This window comes from Bos mutus, chromosome 3 (assembly GCF_027580195.1).
Source record: "Bos mutus isolate GX-2022 chromosome 3, NWIPB_WYAK_1.1, whole genome shotgun sequence".
NCBI lineage: Eukaryota > Metazoa > Chordata > Mammalia > Artiodactyla > Bovidae > Bos > Bos mutus.
Window position 1 is genome coordinate 101,470,983 of NC_091619.1, and position 13,631 is coordinate 101,484,613.

Consider the following 13,631-nt stretch of genomic DNA (forward strand, 5'->3'; position numbering starts at 1 on the left):
AGGCCTCTCTTGATTTGTCCACGTACCTCTTCTTCTGTCTGCTCCTATCATGGCTTCCCCTCCACTCCACCTCCACCTGCAGCCCTCCCCACAACCCACCCAGGCTCCAGAGCCCACAGGAGTTTTAGGACTTACTCTGTGTGAGAGCTTTGTTCTCTCCTGTAGCAACAACTACAGCCACTGGGACTGAGGAATTGATGATGTCGTTATTTGCTTAAGGACAGCCTCTCCCATTAGAATGAAAGTTCTCTGAAGGCAGGGGTGTCTGATTTGCTCACTGTTGTATCTGATGATTAGTCCCTCACTGGCGCAGAGCAAGTCATTGTTGCATACAAAAGGTGGGGACCTATACCTGACTTTTTCATCCTTGTAACCACAGCACCCTGTGTGAGGTCTGCTCAGAGGACACTTGTTGACGCCTTACCATATTCAAGGTTCTGTTAACCATGCTGTATGCATGCTTCCCAGGTGGTGCTAGTGGTAAAGAACCTGCCTGCCAATGCCGGAGACATAAGAGCCGCAGGTTTGATCCCTGGGTCAGAAAGATCCCCTGGAGGACGGCATAGCAACCCACTCCAGTATTCTTGCCTGGGGGATTCCCATGGATGGTGGAGCCTGGTGAGCTATACAGTCCACAGTGTCACCGAGTCGGAAACGACTGAAGTGACTTAGCACTTAGCACATATACTCTCTCATTTAATCCTCACAGGAAACCCTCCACTTCACAGAACAGGAAACAGAAGCCCAGAGAGGTTGTGTAACTTGCCCAGTATCACACAGGCAGTGAATAACTGTCACGATCAGATTCCAGGTCTTACCTTGAGGGGCTCAGTGGTGGCCCCTCAAAGGTAAGTCCATGTCCTAAACCCTGGAACATGTAAGTGTGATCTCCTTCAGAAAAGGAGTGTTCGCAGATATACTTCAGTTAAAGATCTAGAGATGAGATCATACTGAATGAGCGTGTTCCCCAAGTCCAGTGATGAGGACCCTTAGACAGCACACAGAGAAGGCAGCGAGAACGAAGGCAGAGGCGGAGACGAGAGTGCTGTGACGACAAACCAAAGGCCAAGGATGGCCTGCAGCCCCCAGAAGTGAGGACAGAGGTCTGGCCCAGATCCTCCTCAGAGCCTCCCCAGGAACCTTGGTTTCAGACCTCTGGCCTCCAGAAATGTGAGAGAACACATTTCTGCTGTTTTAAGCCATTTAGTTTGTTCATTTGATCCAGCAGCCCTAGGAAATGAATACAGACCCCAAACCACATGGCCGTGTACCTGTGCCTCCTGCCAAGCCTGGAAGGGCGGGGCCCTTGGAATCCCAGGCTGTGTGACTATGGCCTGGCCACTCGCCTTCCCTGGCCCTGATTTCTCTGTAGCAGAAGAAGCACTTGGGACTCCGAGTGTCCTTCCAGCTCTGACATTCTACAGCCCTAAGAAAAATCATGAGCCGGGCAAGCAGGCCTCTGTTGGGATTTTCAAATTTATTCCAACGTGCTGTTTTTTTTAAAAAAATATCCTCAGGCTGAACACTCAGCCAGAGCTATAATAAAGGCAATTATTATACTTGTAAAAACTTCTCATTCACAGTACAGATGTAATTTACAACAAAGGTCACACATCAATACTGAGCAGTATTTTCTTTTTGTACATCAGACTCTGTGCTTTAGACCTGTGGGAGTTTTTGTTTTTTCCTTTTGCACTGATATATATACCATACCGACATTGCAAGATGCAAGTAGAGAAACTGGAGTTTAAATAAAGTTACAGGCAAAACTACCCCATCCCAGTGTGGTTGCTGTACATATCTACAGTACGATTTTTGGAATGTATTGCCATTTAAGAACATAGAAACTCTCTACAGACAATTTCACATACAGAATACATACACCTTTTAGGAAAAAAAAAAAAAAAGGCAAATTTCTATCTTACAGAGAGCGTGTTATCTTACATTTGCCTATACATTTCTTTTTTCTGTTTCTTTTCTCTTCCTTTTTTAACACTAGGCTTAGTAAAGTGATCATAAGTGCCGAAGCAGTTTTCTGATGGAAAGCAGACAGGATTCACGACTCAGGAGCAGAATTGGTGGAACAGGTCTTTGGGAACTTTCTCCCCTTGGTCAGTGCTGCAGATCTGTCTCCAAGGATGACTGTCCAGGCAGGACTTTTATTTTGAAGAGGTTTTGTCTGGAGAAAGGACTAGAAAGCAATTCAGCTTAGTTATCTTGCTTATTCTTATTCAAAAGGGTTGGGTGAGGATGGAGCAGGGGCTACCTGGACCCAGAAATTAAATCTTTCAGACTTGTTAACACAGAGAGAGGTGAAGGGACTGCTGGGTCTGGAAGTTGGAGGTGATGGAGGTGGGAGAGCGGGCAGTTCGCTGCTGTTGACTTCCTGGAGGGTCTTAGTAGTCGGGGCCTTGGTGGGTGGTGGGGCAGGGGAAGTAGGCTTGTAAAAGGTGCCTTGGAGAGGAACAGGTTAGTGCCCAGAATGACCCTGAGCTTGTCCTGAGGGTGAAGGGCATCCTGGAGGGTAGACCTGGGGGCCGGCTGGCTTGGAATCCCCATGACAAGAGCTGGCTCTGAAACCCCAGCAAGTTGGTCTCCAGCCCGCAAGGCTGCCAACACCCGAGGACCAGAGCCAGCCTGTACCCAGGAATGACTGTCCTGCACATTTCAGCAGAACAGGCACAGGTGTCTGTGCCAACAATGGGCACTGCTTTCTCCACTGTGTCCCTTAACAGGGACAACAGTGTCACAGGCAGGCTGGAAATGTGAAAGTGGCTGGGAGCAGGGCAGGAGGAGGGTGTGATGTGAGAGTCTTTCCCTTATCATGCAGGTGTGCGTGCGGGCTGGGAGCTCTGTGTTTGGGGGAGCAGGAGTTGAGTGAGGCAGAGGGGGTGAGAGCCATGCCCAGTGACATACAGCCCAGGCGGGTGGCATCAAGTCCATTTCTCTGGATGCCTGTGCAGGGCAACAACCTTTTGGCCAGATTGCTTGCACATTGTGTCTGTCATTGAGAAATGGGTCTCTGGTGACTCCTGGCCCCCATCCCCTCTGCCTGTGCCTGACTCTCCCCTGCTGACCACCACCAGCCATGACTACGGCTCCAGGAAGGAAACCTTAGTAGTTGGGCTGTCTGAGTACCAGAGGAATGATGCCCCAGGGAGAGCTGTGGGGCAGGGCTTGGAGGAGGGGCCTGGCTACCCCCAAGGTCAGGGGCTACTCTAGCAGAGCCCCCTGTTTGCTGCTCTGTAGGTTGGGAGCTGGAAGATCTTGCCCAGGAAGATTTCAAGCCTGGGCTGAAGCAATGCCCTTTATTCAGCTCCCAGGCCTCGGCCCTTGAAGTCTCCAGTCCTTAGGCAGCCACCTTCCCATGTCCCTCGCCTCTGCCCTGGGGTAAGGTTGGAAAGCAAGGGTGAGGAAAAACCCAGCCTCTGGCCAAGGCTGTGACTGGGGTCCGGGGCTCCTTCCAGCTTTCTGCCAGGACCCACAAGTGCCAGCATAGCCAAGGCTGGGCTTGTTAGCCTTCTTCCAGGGGGACCAAGAGCTTCAGACCCTGGGTCAGGCAGCCAGGAAGTGCTGGTTAACCCTAGCCTCAGCACCCTGGGGCCCAGCCACCCCCTCCCAGGGAAGCCCATCCCTATTGTCCCCTTTTTGTCTTAGCCAGAGGGAAATGAACCAGGTGGCCTGGCTAGTTTGTCCTGGCAGCAGAGTCCAAGGAAGGAAAAGTCCTGAACTGGTGGAAGAGGGAATTACGCCCAAGGGTAGGAGCCCACAGAGGTGCCTCTGCATGGTGTAGCCCTCTGCACCTTATGGTGTCCTGTCTAAGCAACTTCAACAGCCCAGGAGCCCCCTCTGGCCACAGGATTCATACAGCCTGGCTGAGGAATGAGGACCGGCCAAGGAGGTCCCTGCTCTGCGGCATTAGCACCTAGCCTGGCTGGGCTGTGACCACGGTCCTTGTGCTTTCTCCCCCTGGTAGAGACAAAAGAAAATAATTTCTGGAGGTTGGGGAAAACCCCACCTATCCCAGGGCTGGGTAAACATGCTAGAGTTCAAGTTCTATATTTCAACTTGGGATTTTAATTTCTAGTCATGTTATTACTATTTATTAGTATTTTTTACAAAGCAGGCTTTTGCCCCAGAAAATACAGGGCAGCTTCTTAAAGGAGGAGATGGGGATGAGAAATGAGGCACTAGTTATTCTTGATTGCTTTGGAGAAGAATTGAAATGACCTCGGACAATAGGAGGCTAGGGGAAATATCAAACACCATTCTCTTTCTATATATATATATGTATATATACACATATATAATTTTATTTTTTAAAAGAGATTTAAGCCAACCAATAGGAGGCCTGGGCAGTTCCCACCAGTCATGGTTCTGGGTACTTCCTGGGGATAGTAGAGGCCTGACAGTGTGTGACACGCCAATAGGAGGACTGGTCCTGCTGCAAAGAGGTCCAGAAATGAGTCCTTGGAAACTTCCAGTGCTAAGTACCGGAAAAGCCCAGTCATGGAGGAAATAGAGCCCTTTGTACCCCAGGGACCAAATGTGAAATGAAGCCCAAGCCTGGCCTTGGGAATGGCAAGGCAATGCACCTTGGATCTTGACCCCCAGGGGTTAGGCCTTGTCCCTTCAGCCTTGTGGGTAGTTACTAGAACAAAGGCGCAGCAATGGCTGGGGCCCTGAGAGCAAGGCCGAGGTCAGGTGCTCAGGAACCGGGAGATGGGTGGTCAGGGCTCCTTCCCCAGTCCAAAGGTTGAGGGCAGGGTGCAGAGTAGAGGTGCCGGGGTGGGGGGATTTGTCTATGGGTCAAATGCCAGAATGGGATCACGAGTCAGACCACCAGGGTGTCTGCGAGCCCTGGGGACCCAACCAGCAACTACCTTCTACCTGCTCCAAACAGTTTGTGTTGAAATCCTAGGAAAATTTACCTTATCTTTGGAAAAGGAAAGTTGGAGTTTTCTGGACCTGCCCATGGAGTCTCCCAGCCTGTCCCTCTGCCTTGGGCCGCTGACCCTTCTGCTAGCAGCCAGGGGAGGCCACTAGCTGGGGTGGGATGAAGCAGCAATAAATAGGAACCATAAACTCTGTACATAGGAGTGCTTGCTTTTACATTTACTCATATATTTTTAAAAGTTTCTTTTTTTTTTCTCTGTCTCTCCCTCAGTGCATCCCCTTTCTTTCAGCAACTGACTGCCTCTTGCCAGCTTTGTGGGGGGCTGCTGATCGCAGTGGCCCAGGGTGAGGTCCCATCTAAATATTCACAGCCTCAGTCTCCTCGTGGGATTTTTTTTTTTTTATGTCTGTGTGTGTGTTGTTTCTTTTCAAGCAACAAAAGGTCATAGAAAAAGGCACAGGTAACTGCATACGAGGTGGGAAGATAAGACAGATGGGGGCTGAGCAGAAGCTGCTTGGAAAGATCAACAGATGGGACAGGGAGCCCGTGACAGCAAGATGACTCGAGGAAGTCGGCTGGAAACGTCTGTTGCCAAACACCAGAAACCAGATGCTGAAGTGGTCAGGGAGAGGCTAAGTGCTCCGGGGCCCCCGCTCCTCGGGCTGGTGTGGAGGTGTCCCGGACCCCCCACTTCCCGAGGGCTGGGGGGAGCCCTGACTGGTCCTGGGTTCCCCGGAGAGGTTCCTCCTCCGGGCTGGGAAGCGAGCAGCGGTCTCGGCCAGGCAGCCCACGGAACTGCTGCGGTCCAGCGGCGGGGTGGCGGAGGCCGCAGGGTTGGCCGGCACCCGCGGTGACTCCAGGTGGGGGCTCCGGGACTCTGCCCGGTGGCCTGGGGGTGCCCGGGGTGAGGTCTCTGGTGGGGTGCGGGGGCTGTGCGTCGGCGTGGGCTCTGTGGGCACTTGGGCCGCACGGGGCTCCCAGTCGGGAGGTCTGCCCAGGCCCCCTCTCGTCCTCCCCCTCTCCATGGGGTAGTCCCTGGCCTCCAGCTCCGAGGAGAGTGTGAATTTGGAGACCTTGGCCACGGGGGACACGGAGGCTGACGAGCTCTCGGTGGGGCTCCAGCGGCCTCGCTCCTGGGCCTCCCGGGACCCTGTCAGGTCGCTTCCGCCCCCCGAGAAGCCGCTGACCCAGGCCGCGCTGGGCCCGGGGAGCAGGATAGGGTGGGCCCCCGGCCGGGCCTGCACCATCTGGATTCCGCCGATGGGAATCAGGGGGCACGGGGCGCGGGTCAAGCGCTGGGAGTGCAGAGGCAGGTGGCTGAAGATGTTCTCCGTCCGGGCCGGGCTGTGGCCGTGGAAGTCATGGGGGGCCGAGAAGGGTCGGGAGAAGAGAGGATGAGCGGGAGCAGGTGAACAGGACGGACTTGGCGACTCGGCCTTCTGCTAGGGTCAGAAAAGAAGACAGAGGAAGGCGAGGGTTACCTGCTGGGCACCTGGAGACCCTGAGGACTAGAGTGAGGAGGGGGCTCGGCGAGATCACAGAGCAGGTCCTGGCTGAGCTGGGCCACCATTGAGTCCCAACCCTTGCCTACGGTGGCACCCTAGGTGGGTGCCCTCTCTGGAATGGGCCATCTCCAGCCCTATAGTGGCCATAGGCACACTCAGGAACCAAGGTCCCCACGCTTCTGGCCAGCGCGTTCGTTTTCAGAGAATGGAGCTGCCCCTTCTGTTGGCTTCTGTGCGCTGGCCCTCTCTCTTGCTTCTGCTGCCTCTCTTGTTCCTCAGACAATACTGACCCAACTTTACCCTTGAACATGAGTTCCCACCCCAGGCTCTTAACCTCCTCCCACCACCAAGAATCCGCCTGCAATGCGGGAGACCTGGGTTCGATCCCTGGGTCGGGAAGATCCCCTGGAGAAGGGAAAGGCTACCCACTCCAGTATTCTGGCCTGGAGAATTCTACACAGTCCATGGAGTCACAAAGAGTCGGATACAACTGAGCGACTTTCACTTTTTCACCACCAGGAATTTTAACTTGAGCCCCAAATTAAAAACCAAGTTAAGATTCCTGGATGGTACTACTCCTGGAGCTTGAATCGCTTGAGTGATGGTGCTGACACTGCTGGCGGTGAGCAGAGATGTTGGGTCGTGACACTCCAGTGACAGAAAAGGTGTTGGGAGAGGAAAAGTAAGCCGATGATGATAACGTGTCAGTGCTGGGGATCCTGACTGTGGTGGTGGCAGTGATGTTGTGACCACGGTCATCAAGCCTATGGGGTGGCTGGAGTGTACTGATGGCAGATGGCACTGATGACGTGACAGTGACGGTGCTGATGGGAAGATGGGAAGGAGCTGGCTCAAGTGACTCGGAAGGTGCTGGTGGCAGTCATGTTGGAGACGTGGAGATTTGGGTTGGGCTCTGCCATCTGCTCAAAGAATACATGGAAATGGGGTGGGAGGAGATGGCATGAGTGTTTGTACCACATCTAAAGCCACACGGCTCGTAAGTGACAGAACCCGGATTTAATTCTGGGTAGTCCAGAATTTAAAAACTACCAGGTAGTCCCTGGTGGCTCAGACGGTAAAGAATCTGCCTGTGATGCTGAAGACCTGGATTCGATCCCAGGGTTGGGAAGATCCTCTGGAGAAGGGCATGGCAACCCATTTCAGTATTTTTGCCTGAAGAATTCCACGGACAGAGGAGTCTGGCCGGCTACAGTCCATAGAGTTGGACATGACTGTGCAACTAACACTTCCACTTTCACTTTCTTTTAGTCCAGCTCCACAGTCCATGCTCCGCTGCTTCTGACACACAGCTGACTGGTTTCAGGCACCCAGCACAGTGCCTGTGTAAGTGGTGCCCAATGCACGCCTTATTGGTAACCGCTGAACTGGCAGGGGTCCAGCTCTGGGTGTGACGCTCAGGGAGGTGTGAGCTCGCGGCCCCCCACCCATCAGCCACTTGGGGGACAGGAACTCACCCATGTGGAGGTGCAGGTCTCCGCTGGGCTTCTGCCGAGAAGCTTGTGAGGTAGAGGCGCGGGCGGGTAGAGAGCCCGGGGGGCCAGCCCTGAGCCTGGGCCACGCTCAGCCGCCAAGGGGCTGCCCGGCCCTGCCAAGGCCCACTTCCCTGGCAGCGCTGACCGTGGTGGTGACTCGGCCTGGCCTGGAGACCATCTCCTGGTGGGCGAGTGTCTGGGGGGGCCTGGGTCTGCAGCGCCCTTGCGTTCGGGGGGCAGGCGCGCTCGAAGAGGCAGTTCCCTTCCCAGGGGGTGGAGGGCAAGAGGAGACAGCTCGAGTCTCGGGGACCCGCAGGGGAGAGTGCCCGTCTGGGAGCCAGGCGGACTCGGGGCTGAGGCCAGTGGCTCTCGGGCCGGTGAATGTCGCTGGGGAGACGAGTAGCTTTTGGTTAGTGAGTGTTTTGGGGTGAGTGGTAGGTGGCTGCCTGCTTCTTTGCTTGGGGACCACGGCCTCCTTGGGGACAGGGCCTGGGAGCTCAGGGCCGAGCCTGTGTCCTTCTCCACTGGGCCCCGGGGGGCCGGTGCCAGCCGGGGGAGGCACAGGATGCTTTGGCTGGATGTGGAGCAGCTGCTGGGTGCCGAGCGCTCGGCTTCTGAGACCGAGCTGCCCCGGGTGGCCTCTGTGGGCTGAGGGCCCTGAACGGGTGAGGAGTCTGCGGGCAGCGTGGCTGGCGGGCCAGGTGGGGGCGCCTCCGAGGACGGGCCTGATGGCTCGTCCTGGCTCTCCTCCTCATCCTCATCCTCGTCTTCGTCCAGGTCCGAGTCCGAGTCCGAGTCGTCCAGGTCTGAAAACTGGTGCTCTGCCACGGCCTCTGCGCCCTCTCGCCCTTCCGAGTCCTGGAATGGGTCATCACTGGTTCCTGAGGGACAGACACAGGAGGCCCGAGGTTACAGCCGCCCCCCACGCTGCTCTGTGCCACAAACCCCGCCTGACGGCCAAGATCGTTGAGGGTATGGGAGCACTTTGTAAACAGCAAAAATGACTTCGTATCTACCATGTTAAGGTTCAGCTCTAGGGCCTGCATGTGCGTTAATTCACCTAATCCACAAATAATCCTGCCCGGTACGCACTATTCCTATCTTCATGTTACAGACAGGGAACTAAGATGAGACAGTTCACCTTACCTTGCCCAGGCAAAGTAAGTAGTAAGGCTGGCATCAAACCACAGCAAACAAGACAGGCCTTCCCTTTCTTTTTCTTTTTGGTTAGTATTCAGTCCTGGCTTCACCAAGAGCAAGTTAAGTCACTCTGCTGGGCCTCTGTCTCCATCTTTGTCAAATGAATATGACAGTCTCATCTCATAAGGTTTGCTAGGAGGAGGAAACACAAGCCTGGCACATATCAAGGGCTCAAATATTAATAACTGTAGCCACTCAGCGCATTCATGGAGACATCTATTATTCTGGAATACAGCAGCCATGCTGGCGGGGCCAGCAGCACTGGGCACGGTCAGTTCACATACACACCTGCCACTGTGGCCACGCTGCTGATGCCTGGCACAATAGCATCTGGCAGGTGGCAAGCCCTGTTCCCTTGGAAGGTTTGGCTAAGCTGACCTCAGCCTGCGGAGAGGGCCTCTTCCCAGCCACTCATGTCCAGAGAAGGTGCTTGTAGAACCCCTGGTGCTCCCAGCTGGGGAGGAGAGTAGAGCTCTGAAATACCAGCCTCCTGGTCTGACTTCTGCTGGGGCAGCCCCACCAGCGGGGTCAGCTCTAACAGGACACAGGCCTAGTTTGGGCATCTCTGAAGTTGGCAGCAATCAGGACTCTGGGGAGAGCTCCGCTAACATCTCGCCCACCTGGCAGGATCCTGAGGGTTTGGGTCCTGCTGGCCCAACACTACGCTCATGTCAGCACCCACTCAACTACTAACTAAGAGAGCTGGACACACGAGCTGACTCAGGTCACTGGTACAACCATGCTTCTCTGGACCCCACTATGCCAAGTTGCACCGGGACCAGAAAGCCCAGCATTTGTGCTTTCAAACAGCTCAGCACTCAGCAAATGGATGACAGTCGGGCATGCAAGAGGATGTAGATAAAAAACTGCGGGGTGGAGCTGTCAGGTGAAGGGAGGCCAAGGGCATGACCTCCTGGCAGCTGGGAGCAGAATGACCAGAGATGGGGAAGGGGCTGGGGACCACAGAGCAGGGGTCGTGAGGGGGAGGCAAAACATACCCTAAAGCTTTGCCCTAAGACTTTAGCTCCAGGAGTTCACCTAGCCTCACCTCTCGTCAACCTGTGGGGAAACCCATGCCCAGAGCAGGCAAATGTTTCCCCAAGGTCACCCAGAAAGTAATGGCTGAGTCAGGACTAAGGTTTATAACCCCTACATCATTACACTGCCAGTTTAAAAATGTTTTTATGCACTGAGAAGCAGGAAATGGTCTGGGTTTGAATCTCAGTCCCACCCCTTCCTTACTGTGCAATGTCGAATAATTTACTTTTTCTCTCTGGGTTCAGTTTCCTTGTCTGTAAAATGGTGGGGGGGGGGGAGGGGTAAGAATAATAAAAGCCACCTCATGAAGCTGCTGAGAGGATTGTGAGGGTCTGACACCTAGTAAGTACCCAATAAACCTCAGCTCTTCTCACCCCAAGTACCCCACAACCTCAACACACAGGCAGCACGGGCAGCATCTCATGCTGCAGTTGAAGGTCAGAGGGGTAGTGCTACCAGTCAGGGAGTCAGGATCAGCGGCTCCTGATATTCAGCAGGAAAGATCCTAAAGTCTGTAACAGATGAAGACGCTGAGGGACAGAGGGCTGGTACCCTGCCCTAGGCACCCAGCTCAGGAGTGACGGAATCCAAGAGTCCCCTGCCCAGCACAAGGTTCGCCAGGCCCCCCACATCTGGGCTCTTGCAGAGCTCTACGGGAGGCCCCTGCCGATCAACAATTCCCCCTCCTCACTGTCAATCTCCACAAAGTCCCGCCTCTCTGGAGCCAAGGGACGGGTTGAACGAAGCGCGCCGGGGCGCTGGGGAGGTCTGACCACACGGTGGCGCTGGTGCTCAACCTCCTCACCCTCAGGGGCGGGGCTGCGGCGCCGGCCTGGCCACCTCCCAACCACTTCGCGTCTAACAGACAAGCTCCTCCCTGAATCTTCATCATCGCGGGAAATGGCAACTCCATCCTTCCAGTTTCCTAGGCCATAAACCTCGGAAACCATCCTTGGAGCTTTTATTCTCATGCGTTCACCCTCCACCTGCCCCCGCCCTGATGTGTCAGCAAAACCTAACAGCACGTTTCTCCACCTCCCTCCGCCCCCCCAGTCCAACACGTGCTCAGCCTGCATCACTGCCTCCAGCCGCGCCCCCTACCGGCCATCCTCTGCGTACAGAGTCAGGGCAGTCGCTCCAGCAGGCGGCTAAACCCATCCCTTGACCTTCACAGCCGCAGCTGTCTCTGACTTCCCAACTCTTGTCCTCAGGGGCTCTGCACCCGCTGTTCCACCTGCAGAGAGAGCCCTTCCCCAGGCTCCACGTGGCTTCCTGACCCCCTGCCTCATGTTCGCGGCTCACATCACCTGAACAGAGAGGCCACTCCCCACACTTCCCTACCTGTCATGGATGCTTTATTTCATACTCAAGGCCCTTGCCCTATTCCACATTTGTTCACTACCCGGCTCCCCTCTAGAATGCAGGCTTCCTGAGGACAGGAACTATATTTCATTCATTGAAGAATCTCTAGCACCTAGAGTAGGACTTAGAATAGGGCTGGTGCTGGCAGGAATTATTTCTAGAACGACTGCACTGATTTCATGCATTCTCAAATAAGGTCATCTGGTCATCATTTTCGGCCTCATTGGGAAAATGAAGCTGAACTTACCCAGTGGACCCCTGGTGCGGTGCTAGTGGACACACCCTGCCTCCCACCCAGGCAGGGCTCTGGGCTTGGGTGCAGCTCCCCTGTCCAGCCCACCAGGCACTGGAGTGGCATGGAGCCACATGGAGTGGTTTTTGTCTGACCTCAGGCAACTTCCATAACCTGTTTGAGCTTTAATAAATGTCTTCAGTTTAAAAAGGAGTGACACCAGTTTCTACCACAGTTATGAGGACTTAATAAGACATCTGTAAATGGCTTGACGTGCTTTCTTGATCAACTCAGTAACCCCACATTCTCATTTTGGAGGCCACAGCTCTGAGTTTACTGTATTCTGTTCAATAAAGCTGATTCATTTCACCTAAAAGGAAATATGATCTAACTTGTTTTTAAGACTGCACATACATTCCCAAATCAGATAAACAGAAAGAAACAAGACACAGGAACACACACCTCTCTTTTTCACACTCTCTTGACCCTGATTTTAGGGGATCTGGCCAAAGGTTTGCTCACTGCAGAAGAATATCTCTGGTTGCTTATCTACCCCCCAGAGCTGCTCTGGCCTCCTTCTTGGATGCTGAGGCCCGACAGGGCCCAGCCAGACATGCTGACTTGGACTCACCTTCCACTCTGCCTTGTGTTCACAGAAACTGGCCCTAATATGGCTCTAATCTTGCTACTGGGGGACTGAGGCTGGGGTGTGGTGCTGGGACGTGGGGTGGGATTGAGAGGTGATAGGGGGCTGTCAGCTCTGCCTGGCTTTGGGTCTCTTGAAAGCCCCTAGCTCTAAAAGACCTGAGCACCAAGCCCATGTCCAGAGTGTGGAGGTGTGAGTGTGGGTGTGGAGCATATAAAAGTATGTACCTCACTGTGTCATTGTGAGGGTTTGCCAAGGTAACCACGGCACGTGTCTAGAGTATGCCTGACAGGTGGATGCTCAATCGATGTTGACTATAATACTCGTGTATTAATGTAACCACCATACATTCACTGAGCACCCACCGGGTGCCGGGTGCTCTACCTGCATGACAGTCAGCAATGCTCAAGTGCTCTGGCTCCAGGCGCGTGCTGTAAGAAGGAGGGCGTGGGTGCCATCATTCCGTGAACTTAGCCTTTGTCTCTTTGTATTTGGGAAGACTGGAGAAGAGGGTGAGGAAGAGGGTGAGGAAGGAGAAGGGGAGGGGGAGTAGAGGCAAGGAGGACAGAAAGGAGGGGGAGGGCGGGCAAGGGGGCCAGGGGAGGGAGGGGAAGGTGGGCAGGGGGGAGGGGAGGAGGGAGTTGGCAATTCATTACCTTCTTCGGCTTCCAGCTCCTCCAGCACCCCCGTCTCTTGGCACTTTTTGCTGTGGGCCTTCGACTTCATATGCTTAGTCAGATTCCCTGGAAAGGAATGAGAACAGACTCAGGCATGGCTGGAGGGCAGGGGGCCAGGGTGGCGCCTGGCGGCGCCTGGACATCACTCTGCCCGCGTGCTCAGGTCAGGGGTGCAGCCACGGCCGCCGTGCACGATGGTACAGAGGAGCGGGGTAGGGTGGGTGAGGGGCTGTGAGCGGACAGAGGGTATAATGAGGAACTGAGATGCTGGTGAAAAAAACAAAAGGAGATTAAAAGACAAGTCATATGCAAAAGTTTTTCTGATTTAACCCTGGGCCCAGGAGCTGGTGACAGGATTACTGACCATTTCAAATGCTGGGATGAGAGCAGGGACCCAGCCCATGAACTAGCATGGGAGTGAGTGCTGAGGATGTCCTTCTGGCTGAGGACACTGCTAGGCCAGCCCACAGGGAGGGATCTTAGGGTTTGGGAGGAGGAACCAGGACAAAGTTACTGCTATTAATAGACATGGGGAAAGGGCAGACAGCATAGCGAAGTCTGCTAGACAGGGACCTAGGGGC

At 54.5% G+C, this 13,631-nt stretch overlaps 1 protein-coding gene across 6 annotated transcripts in view; it reads right to left on the minus strand.

The window, feature by feature from the left end:
* Positions 1-1,469: 1,469 nt before the first annotated feature.
* The window catches only part of HIVEP3 (HIVEP zinc finger 3), a 565,857-nt gene continuing 553,695 nt past the window's right edge, over positions 1,470-13,631 (minus strand). For 5 of the 6 annotated variants that reach the window (XM_070368260.1, XM_070368256.1, XM_070368258.1 and 2 more), the window contains 3 exons: positions 13,030-13,116; positions 7,878-8,776; positions 1,470-6,339 (listed from right to left, as the gene is read on the minus strand). In XM_070368260.1, coding sequence (XP_070224361.1) covers positions 5,530-6,339; positions 7,878-8,776; positions 13,030-13,116 — 1,796 coding nt within the window. In that variant the 3' untranslated portion in view covers positions 1,470-5,529. The remainder of the gene's footprint in view (positions 6,340-7,877; positions 8,777-13,029; positions 13,117-13,631) is intronic. The other variant, XM_070368261.1, reaches the window with a different exon arrangement.